This window comes from Mustela putorius, unplaced genomic scaffold (genome assembly GCF_011764305.1).
Source record: "Mustela putorius furo isolate JIRA1106 unplaced genomic scaffold, ASM1176430v1.1 tig00003942_pilon_pilon_pilon, whole genome shotgun sequence".
NCBI classification, from domain to species: Eukaryota; Metazoa; Chordata; class Mammalia; order Carnivora; family Mustelidae; genus Mustela; species Mustela putorius.
In genome coordinates, this window is record NW_025422087.1 from 15625451 (window position 1) to 15637028 (window position 11578).

Sequence of the window (11578 nt, forward strand, 5' to 3'; positions counted from 1 at the left end):
TTAGTTTTTGTTTGTCCTGGAAGCTTTTTATCTCTCCTTCTGTTTTAAAGGACAGCCTGGCTGGATATAGCATTTTGGCTGCATGTGTTTTTCTCATTTAGTGCTCTGACTATATCATGCCAGTTCTTTCTGGCCTGCCAGGTCTCTGTGGATAAGTCTGCTGCCAATCTAATATTTTTACCACTGTATGTTATAGACTTTTTGTCCTGGGCTACTTTCAGGATTTTCTCTTTGTCACTAAGACTTGTAAGTTTTACTATTAGATGACAGGGTGTGGACCTATTCTTATTAATTTTGAGGGGAATTCTCTGTGCCTCCTGGATTTTGATGCTTGTTCCCTTTGCCATATTAGGGAAATTCTCTACAATAATTCACTCCAATATACCTTCTCCTCCCCCTCTCTCTTTCTTCTTCTTCTGGAATCCCAATTATTCTAATGTTGTTTTGTCTTATGCTTTCACTTATCTCTCAAATTCTCCCCTCATGGTCCAGTAGCTGTTTGTCTCTCTTTTGCTCAGCTTCTTTATTCTCCATCATTTGGTCTTCTATATCACTAATTCTCTCCTCTGCCTCATTTATCCTAGCAGTAAGAGCCTCCATTTTCTATTGTACCTCATTAATAGCTTTTTTGATTTCAGCTTGGTTAGATTTTAGTTCTTTTATTTCTCCAGAGAGGTTTTCTCTAATATCTTCCATGCCTTTTTCGAGACCAGCTAGCACCTTGAGAATCGTCATTCTGAACTCTAGATCTGGATATTACCAATGTCCATATTGATTAGGTCCCTGGCCTTCAGTACTGCCTCTTGTACTTTTTTTTGTAGTGAGTTTTTCTCCCTTTTCATTTTATCCAGATAAGAATATATGAAAGAGAGAATAAAATACTAAAAGGGTGGCAAAGACCCCAGAAAAATGTGCATTACCCAAATCAGAGAGACCCCAAACTGTGGGGGTAAGAAAAGGGGTAAAAAGAAGTAAAAAAAAAATTATAAGGGTGCTTGGGTGGCTCAGTGGGTTAAGTCTCTGCCTTCGGCTTGGGTCATGGTCTCAGGGTCCTGGGATTGAGCCCCGTATTGAGCTCTCTGCTCAGCAGAGAGCTTCTCTCTCTCTCTCTGCCTACTTATGATCTCTGTCTGTCAAATAAATAAATAATAAAATCTTTTTTTTTAATAGAGAAAAAAAGAAAAAATATATATATATATATTAGACTGGTGAGTGGAACAGAGCCACCCACTTAATTTTGACTGTATTTTGGTCTCTTACAAGAAACTATCTCCCAAAATTTTAAAGAAAGAAAAACTTTTGGGGCACCTGGGTGGTTTAGTGGGTTAAAGCCTTTGCCTTTGGCTCAGGTCATGATCCCAGGGTCCTGGGATGGAGCCCCGCATTGGGCTCTCTACTCAGCGGGGAGCCTGCTTCCTCTCTCTCTCTGCCTGCCTCTCTGCCTACTTGGATCTCTGTCTGTCAGATAAATAAATAAAATCTTAAAAAAAAAGAAAAACATTTATACACACACACACACACACACACACACATATATATATACATATATCCGTATATATACAAAAATAAGGGTAAACACGATGAAAGGATGGAATATGACTATAAAGATGAAAATTTTTTTTAAAAATTCTAAAAAGGAGTTGATAAGATAAGTTGGTTGGGAAAAGAAAGAAAAAGAAAGTGGAGAGAATTTGCTCAGGCTGGAAACTAGAACAAAGCCCTGTGCTAAATTTAGGGTATATTTTGATCAATTAGAAGAAGTTGTATCCCAAAACATTTTTTTTTAATTTTTTAAAGATTTTATTTATTTATTTGACAGAGAGCACAAGTAAACAGAAAGGCAGGCAGAGAGAGAGGAAGGGAAGCAGGCTCCCTGCTGAGCAGAGAGCCCCATGCGGGGCTTGATCCCACGCTTCTTGCTTGGCAGGGAGCCTGCTTCTTCCTCTGCCTCTGCGTGCCACTCTGCTTACCTGTGCTTGCTCTCTCTCTGATAAATAAATAAATAAATAAATATTTTTTAAAAAGTTAGATACAATGAAGGATAAAATATGACTATAATAATGAAGGTTCAAAAAGATTTTTTTAGGGCAGCGGCGGTGGCAGTCATGGCGGCTCGGTGTGTGAGGCTGGCGGGGCAAAGTCTCCCAGCTTACCTGTCTCTCAGACCATCTCCTCGGCTGCTGTGCACAGCTACAAAACAGAAGAACAGTGGCCAGAACCTGGAAGAGGTCGTGAGTCAGAATGAACAGAAGACAGATACTCCTTCCCCAGAGAAGATACTCCTGGACGAGAAGGTCAAGCTAGAAGAGCAGCTGAAGGAGACTGTGGAAAAATATAAGCGAGCTTTGGCAGACACTGAGAACTTGAGGCAGAGGAGCCAGAAGTTGGTGGAGGAGGCAAAATTATACGGCATCCAGGGCTTCTGTAAGGACTTGCTGGAGGTCGCAGATATCTTGGAGAAGGCGACGCAGAGTGTCCCGAAGGAGGAGGTCAGAGACGACAATCCTCACCTCAAGAACCTCTATGAGGGGCTCCTGATGACGGAGGTCCAGATCCAGAAGGTGTTCACCAAACACGGCTTGCTGCTGCTGAACCCCGTGGGTGCCAGGTTCGACCCCTATGAGCACGAGGCCCTGTTCCACACACCAGTGGAGGGCAAGGAGCCCGGCACGGTGGCGCTGGTCAGCAAAGTGGGGTACAAGCTGCACGGGCGCACCCTGAGACCCGCACTGGTGGGGGTGGTGAAGGCAGCTTAGTGGCCTCATGGGGCTCCCGTGGGTTCTTTGCGATCCCCTGCTGTAGCTCTTGTGAATACCTTTGACCCTTTCCCTGTCCTTGTTGGAAAGCTTTAGTAACCAGTGGCTAAACAGAAAATGAAGCCGGTTGCACAGATGCGTGAATGAACTTAAATTCGGGAGTCTGTTCGTTGATTTTTAATACACCTTTCATCGCTCTACATGCTTAGAGAACAGGCCGGCGGGACACGACTGGTCCCAGAGGGTCATGAATCATGCTCTAGCTGGTTAAAGCCTAGCGACGTCCAGGTACCATAAATGAGTCAATGCCTTCGGGAACCCCACTTGGGCTGCGCGCTGTGGCTCACCCGGGTCCCGGGCGCTCAGCCCGAACCTTCCTGTGCAGAAGGGAAGGCGAGAGCTTGAGCGTGTTCTTCCTGCTTAGAAAAGTTTCGCCATGCCCTCACTGAAGAACATACAAATTCATTTGTAATTCGTTACGGTCTAGCAACGAAAATACCCGACTTCCGGCTTCCTTCTGGAGATGGGAAGTGAGCACATGTGCCTGAACAGGCCTCACCAGCTTATTTTGCCCGTTACTGAATTTAACAAAATCAGTCACTCTTGACCTTTTGTTAATCTATTTGCAGAAATGTTCAGATCTCTAGTAGCCACTTACTGATGACCGGAAGGTCTTTACCGTAGAAAGACGGACTTGCTCAAAATCTAAGGATTGCATGCTTCGTACATTTTAAATGTCAATGTTTAATTTTCAAATTTTATTTAAGAGGATTAAAGCCCTAATGCGTTTATTTTCCTATTTTCTGGAAACTGTTTTGTGTACTTTGGTGGAGGAGACCCACCTACACTGAGCAGGATTCCGCTTTCCTGCTCTCGGCTCAAATCCCAAAGCCTTGTGCTTGACACTCAGACATACCACACGTGGTAGCTTCCCCGTGGGAAGGGAGAGCAGGAGGAAAACGGGGGGGGGGGGGGACCTTGGCTGGGGACAGATGTTGCCATCCACGGCCCTGGGGAGGGGACTGGGGACGGGTCTGCACCACTCTGTAGCCCCCTCTGTTGCTCATTCACAACGGGGTGTTGAGAGTGAGCGGTTACAGACCAGACAAAATCCAGCCTCCTGCTATCTGTGCTGTAGAGATGTATGTCTGGGACCGAAGGCCAACACTATTAATTCATTTACTACGTAAGAAAGGTGGGGCGGTTGACTTTGCTTGTAATTTTGAAAGATGTAGGTAGTATTCCCATAATTAAAAATTTAATTTATACTAAAAAAAAAAAGATTTTTTTAATGAAAGGTATTGTTAAGATAAACTAGTTTAAAAACATTAAAAGGGGAAAGAGTAAAAGTTAAAAAAATTAGAATAAGAAAAAATAAGTTAAAAAATTAATTAACTTTGCAAAACTAAAGAATTATGGGGAGAAAGCCATGAATTCCATGCTTTGCCTTCTCCTCCTCTGGAATTCCACTGTTCTCCTTGATAAGTGAACTTATCAAGTGTTGGCTGAATTTCATGCTGATCTTCTGGGAAAGGGGCCTGTTGTAGTGATTCTCAAGTGTCTTTATCCAAGGCAGAATTGCAACACCCTTACTAGGGGCCAGGCTAAGTAATCTGCTTGGGTTTGCCCTTGGGAGCTTTTATTTCCTGAACATGTTCCATAGAGCTCTGGAGAATAAGAATGAAAATGGCAGCTTCCTAATATCTGGCCCAGAGGAGCCGAGAGCTTGGGGTCCCACTCCTCAGTGCACCCTCAGAGAAAAGCACTCAGTCACTCCTATCTCCCTGTCCTCTGGCCGCACTCCAAGCTCACCCATCCTGTTACCATGTGTCTCTGTCTCTGGCACACAGCTCTGCCTGGTGTCTCAAAACCCAGCAGATCCCTCCCACTCCAATCTGTGCATTGTCCTTTGAAACACACATACAAAATTGAATTTTGCATACTATTTATCTATTTTTTTTTCTGTTGTTGCTTCTGATTTTGGTTCATAAGAAATCTTGCCCAACCGGAGGTCACAAAGATTTACCACCATGTGTTCATCTAAGAGTACTATAGTTTAAGCTCTTATATTTAGATCTACATTTCATTTTGAGTAAATTTTTGGATCTAGCATAAGAAAGGGTTCCAACCTTATCCTGCAGCTTGTGGCTATCCAATTGCCCCAACACTATTTGTTGAGAAGATTATTTCCCTCATTTGAGTTGTCTTGGCGCCCTTGTCAAAAATCAATTGACTGGAACACCTGGGTGGCTCAATTGGTTAGGCGGCTCAGGTCACGATCCCAGGGTCCTGGGATCAAGCCCCATATCAGCCTCCCTGATCAGAATCTGCCTCTCTCTCTCCCTCTGCCTGCTGCTCTGCTTACTTGTGATCTCTCTCTAATCTCTCTGTCAGATAAATAAATAAAATCTTTTAAAAGAAAAATTGACACTAAATGTAAGGATTTGTCTCTGGACTTCCCATCCTATTCAACTGATAAATATGTCTGTCCTATCACTGAACTGTTATACATACTGCCTTGATTACCATAGTTTTGTCGTAAATTTTGAAACTGGGAAGTGTGAGTCCTTTGACTTTTTCAAGATTGTTTTTGGCTATTGCTGGTACCTTGTATCTCCATATCAACTTTAGGATTTGCTTATAAATTTATGCAGGAAAAGCATCTGGGATTTTGATGAGGGTTTTGTTGAATCTGTAGATCAATTTGGGAAGTATTACTGTCTTAACAGTGTTAGCTCTTTTGATTCATGAACATGAAATGTCCTCCCATTTATCTAGGTCTTACATTTCTTCAAGCAATGTTTTGTAGTTTTCAAAGTGTAAGTTACACTTCCTTTGAAGAAAGATTTTATTTATTTATTTATCTTAGAGAGAGAGAGCACTCAAGGAGGGAGAGGGGCAGAGGGAGAGAATCTCTGGCAGACTCCATGCCTAGCACAGAGCCCAACATGGGGCTCCATCTCATGACACTGAGATCGTGACCTGAGCTGAAATGAAGAGTCAGACACTTCTGACTGAGCCACCAGGCACCCCTACAGTTCTTTTTTTTTTTTTAATTTATTCCTAAGTATTTTTTATCCTTTTGTAAACTGAACTGTGTTCTTATTTTCATTTTCCAATTGTCCATTGAGAGTATGCAGAAATATAATTGATATTTTTCTATATATATTTATAAATATATATATTTAGGAAATATATATTTCTCTATATATAATTTAATATAGATAAATTATATATATATATATAGGTATTTCTATATAGGTAGATAGATAGATAGATACAACCTTATCATCAGATTGAGGAAATTCCCTTCTATTCCTAGTTTGTCAAGTGTCGTTATCATGAAAATGTTAGACTTTTGTCAAATGCTTTTTCTGTGTCTGTTGAAATGATCATGGGTTTTTTCATCCTTTGTTCTGTTGATTTGGTATATTACAATGATTGAACTTCTGTATTTTGAATCAACCTTGCATTCCTGCGATAAATTCCACTTAGTCATGGTGTATAAGCCTTTTTATTACTGGTGGATTCAGTTTGCTAGTATTTTATTGATGACTCTCACATCTATATCATAAAGAACTTTGATGTGTTGTTTTCTTGTAATATCTTTGACTGGTTTTGATAACTGGGCAAAATCTGACCCTATAGAACAAACTGGGAAGTATTCCCTCATCTTCTGTTTTTGGAAGAGTTTATGAAGAATTGGTATTTATTTTTCTTTAACTGTATAGTAACATTCATCAGGGAAGCCAACTAGGTCTGAACTTTGCTTTGTTGGAAGTTTCAAAATTGCTAATCTAATCTCTTTTTATAGGATCTTCCAGTTTCTTTTTTTGAATGTTATTTCATTATGGTTTCTATTCCTTCATCTGTGTAATCATTTAAAATATTGTTTTATAGTCTCTCCCAGATAGTCCTGTGTAGTTTCTATTTACTGATTTTCTTTTGTCTGGTTTGGTTATTTATCATTTCATCTAGCCACGATTGTGTTTACTGATTCTCTATCATGGTAAATCACAACATTTCCTTATCTGTTTTGGGAATTTATTGTTGTTGTTTAAGGTTTATTGAAGGTATCACAGCACAGCAAGAAGATTCAAATGACTCTCCATGGTATTTTGCAATTCATCCCAACTGTAGACTGCATGACCTGCAGGTTGCCAGACTGTCCAGATCCAAGAGTTTCAACATTTCCTTAGTGTCAGAATCAACTTCAGTGATTTCCTGATCCAGGATGGAGACCTCAGCTACATTATCATCTTTCCTTTCTCTCTTCTTCTGCTGCAGATTGATGGAGATACCACTCACTGGGCCCTTCTCACTCCACTTTGTCAGATGTGTGGCATGGCCTGTGTTCTTGCTGGGAGTAATGGCAATCTCCTCGCACACCTGGTTGTTGGCATGGGAGTCATTGTCTAGGTACATGTAATATTTCTCAGTAGTGACCCAGGCTGCCTTTTTCATGGTTTTGGTGTGAATGGAGCCCATGTTGGTGGCTCTGGTAATTATCACGAGGTCATCTTTAGTGGTGATCCACTTTGTCTACAAAACCCTCATGTGGCCTGGGTTATAAAGTGTTCCTTCAGACAAGCTTTACATACGTTTCTGCCAGGCACTCCAAAAAGATCACCAAGGGTGGGGCACCTGGGTGGTTCAGTTGGTTAAGCATCTAACTCTTGATCTCAGGACAGGTCTTGATCCTGGGGCCCTGAGTTCAGGCCACACATTGGGCTCTACACGAGGTGGAGAGCTTACTTCAGAAAAAATAAAAATAAAAAAAGATTACCAAGGAAGAGTATAAAATTCAGACTTTGCTCCTGCCCCATGTCACAGGCCTGGTAGGTTAATTTCTCTTAGGATGGTATTTTTTTCTACTAAACACCCCAATAAAGCCAAATTCCTCTGTACCCCTACCCAAAAGTACTTTCTAGTGCCCCTCTAACTGACATGCAGTCTCCTAGGGTCTCACTGGTGTGAATAGGTCTTGTGTCTACTCTCCATTTTGTACAGGTCACAAGTCCTTATACAAGCAGGACTTAAAACATTTGAAAACTCTGACCACTGGGGCGCATCTCCAGCTCTAACACTCCCAACCCCACACCCAATGGCTGCCATATCATCTGTCCCAAGGGCTTGTTTTGCTTCCCTTTGTGTTATTGGCGTTTGGTGTTTCCTTTATTTTCCCCCCAAACTCAGCTGCATGTTAAAATATTTTTGTTACATTTTATATGTAATTTTGAATATTTATAATTGGGTGAAAAGGACTTTGTAGCCACTTGTAGCTACATCCATGTAGCTGCTTATGGAGTGATAAGCACAGGGCTAGGAGACAGAGGATCACGTTCCAGTTTGCCTCTATCAGTATGGAGGACTAGGCGTGGCATTTTCCACTTCTTGGTCTCAGCCTGTTCACCTCCAGAATAGGGTGGTTGGTCTTCAGGTTACTGTCAGTTCTAAAATTGTCTGATTTTTTTTTTTTTCCAAACTTCTGTCCACAGTGCTTACTCTGAAGTCTTATTCTCTAGGCACAGATTGGCTTCTGTGAGGAGAGGCTGTTTGCCAGAGGCCAAGATAACCTGAACAGTCTTTACTTTTCCAAGAGCAGAAAGGGAGAAACACTTGTCTGTTGTCCTGAAAATCCCTCAGTGATTGGCTTCATGGGGGGAATTGGCTGCATTTGTGGGAGTGGATAAGCCTGGCCTGCCTTCATTTGCCCTTTTGTTTTTTTCCCTGGGAAAACAGCAGCAGAGGAAATTCCAAACTTCCTTTTCCTGAGCAGCTTTGTTTTCTGTATTTAATGAATGCCAAACATCAACCATGTCTGCAAATTTCCTCTTTGTAAGTAAGACTTAAATCCTTGCCCCATGTACCCAATATTTCATCTCGATATGATAAGCACGATAAGTTCTGGAACAATTTTACCTTGATTTGGGTTTTTTTCTGGGAGGACGGACTTGGGGAAAGACACTTTGAAGGGCTTTTATAGAAATCTATGGAGCCAGACAGACAATTCTCATGTCCTTCCCTGTGGCTGCTGTGGCAGCAGCAAAGCCAGAACACTGGATTGTCAAGTAACCCCGCCTCCCCGCCCCAGAGTGAACAGCAGAGTGTGCTGAGAGGGTGGAATGTACTGGAATATTCTTTTCCACTAGGACAATTTGTCTTTCAACACTTTCGTTCTCTTTCCGATAGAGCAGAGGCCTGTCTCTGGTGAACTTTTTCGTCTGTACCTCCACCTTACTATGCACCCATGTTTGTGTCCACGGACCTGCCAGGTGCCACCTCACCAGACGGGCCCCTTCAAGCTTGGACCCAGGCATATCTAGTGAATTTGTTTCCAGAATAGCTCAGACCATCTGTTACCTTTCTAACATTGTCCCTCCACTCTGAGTCTGAGTTTTCATAGATCTAGGAGAGCAATAAATGAAGAGAGAAATGCAACCATTTCACTAAAAAGGGAAGTAGTAGCCCTGAGGATCTTGAAATTCACCATAAAATGAAAATTTCTATTAGGCAAATGCATGCAATTATAAATAATTAGGCAAAAACCTTGACTAGTAATTTATGCGTTTCTTTAAAAATGTCCCTCACATTGACATTGACCAAGAAGCAAAAGAAGGCTGAAGAATCAATGGGAACTCTGCTGAGTCCAAAAGGCAGATTTTGCCATGTAAGCCAGTTTGTAATGTCCCATTAATTCACTCGCTATAAAACTTTAAGCATGTGTTTGGCTATGATGTCAGGCAGTACTCTGGGCCCAGAAGTAGGAGTCACAAATTCATGGTGGAAAGAGCATCACCATTTTAATACTCTCAAAGGATGCACTCACCAATTAAAAGCATGCATTTATTATTTGCATTATTTGTTGTTTTTAGAGATCTTTAAAGTCTGCAGTCACTATAGTCTTGGTAAAGGAACAAGCAGGCATACGATGTCAGATACTCAATGTCCCTTTTCTATTATAGGGTGTAGAGAGCAAGAAACTTGAATTTATGGTCTTCCTTGCAATTAGAAGTGACAAAAGAGACACCATCCTCACCAAAGAGACAAAGTAAATAAAGTTCTGCTGAGAAGGTAAAGCAAAGTAGTTAGGGTTTGGACAATTGTTTGTTTAAACCCTGCCCCCATAACTTCCTAAAAAGAAGATGGTCATGTCCATGCAAGAAGTGGCCGCCATCTTGCAAGCTCCAAGCACCAACAAGACTGATGCCAAAGAATTGAGAGGTGTATGGAAGGAGAGAACGAATGGGACCCCAACCATGTGAGCACTGAAGTTTCTGTTCTTTGCGGCAGAAAGCATTCTTAAGTGACATATATTTTAATTAAAATCTGGGAAATTTTGTGATTGCGTTTATGTCAACGTATACAAAACATGATGAATCTTCGAATGAAAAATCCAAAAAGTGAGAAAACACATTTTGAAACTTTTAAAAGATTTAAATGTCTTCATTTTGGAGAAGACCGTATTTTGCAGATAAAATGAAAAGATCTATAGACTGCCACATAAAAATTTGATTATGGAGAACCAGAGTGGGGAATGTTATTAAAATTGAGACTCTCCTAGAAAATCCTAGAAAATTGTCTGTTGAGTTTATATCTTTAAGCCACTTTTTTAAAGCACTTTTATTTTACTTTAATCAGAGAATTTAATTTTACACCCACTTTCAAAGAAATACGTTTCTGAATCATTTTTCAAAAGTATGCAAATAAAAGTCTTGTAGAGATAAATCATCTACTTTGCTTTTGAGTCAGTCATTGTTCCCACAAAACAACTGACAATATTCCCAGAGGACACAAAATAAAAGTATTCATGCATTATTATTAGCTAAAAAAGATAATCCATCTCTTGGCCTATAATTGAGCTCATAAGTCTCAGAAGATTTCCCCTAATCAGTGGCTTTCTTCCAAACAAGAAAGGAGATGAGATTTTGGTGCAAAGTGTCATTGGAAGCTCCTTAGGGGGCAAAACATTTGCATCTTTGCTATCAAGCAGGCCCATTATCTGGGTGTCTGCATTTTCTCCTGTTCTGATTGAGTTAGCTGTTGGGTTCTTGAGTAGACTCAAGTGTAGACTCAATGCCTCTTCCTGTAGAAATAGCTGCTGGGAAAGAGGAGCCACATTTGTGCCTTGTGGTGTTCCCAGGCCATTGGAAGCCTGACCTTGGCACTGAAGTAGCCCGGGGCTCCTGGGGCCTGTCCCTACTGCAATGTGCTGACTCAGGTGTCCTGCTGGCATTGCAGTGGGATAGGGTGTGATGATGGTGTGGTGGGAAGATTAGCTTCTAGTCTTGGTGATAATGGTCCCTGTGTGACTCGGAGCCAGTCATGCCATGTCCCTGGCCCTTTGTGTCCTAATCAATAGGAATGGGTGGGTAGACAGTATTCCACATGACCCTGAGGGTAGTGAGGGCCACGCTTTCCCCAGCAGCCCTTCTCCAGAGATGTGGCTACCTGGCCAGGCTCCCTATCTGAATATACAGGAGGGAGAAGCAGTGGCGTAGACCAGGCAGTCGCCCTGCTCTGGGGCCCCTGGCCAGGAGGAGGCTGGGGAGGGCTAGAGCTGCCTTACCAGTGGCTGAGGGAAGGTCCCCGGTCCCTATTCTGGGACTGTAGCATGCCCACCCCGCCCCCTTCACAGCTGCCTTTGATCGCCAGATTATTCCATTTCACTGTCAACAGATTGCAGTTCACCCTGAGATCAGCTGACCTGCTTTTCACCCCCAGCTCTGGCTCCGAGCCTGGTTGTAAAGTCATATGGAATTTCCACACCCCTCATGGGCAGGTGCATCTCAAGTTTTGTGATTATTATTATTATTATTATT

At 41.9% G+C, this 11578-nt stretch overlaps 1 protein-coding gene and 1 pseudogene across 1 annotated transcript; one reads left to right on the top strand and one right to left on the bottom strand.

Moving 5' to 3' along the window:
- Nucleotides 1-2092: 2092 nt before the first annotated feature.
- Nucleotides 2093-3404, top strand: LOC101690198 (grpE protein homolog 1, mitochondrial-like). Its single transcript, XM_045069632.1, has one exon. It carries the CDS (start codon nt 2106-2108, stop codon nt 2754-2756), a length of 651 nt encoding a protein of 216 aa, XP_044925567.1. The 5' UTR covers nt 2093-2105; the 3' UTR covers nt 2757-3404.
- A 3448-nt stretch (nt 3405-6852) lies between these two features.
- On the bottom strand, nt 6853-7345 carry LOC101690766 (annotated as a pseudogene).
- Between the last annotated feature and the right edge of the window lie 4233 nt (nt 7346-11578).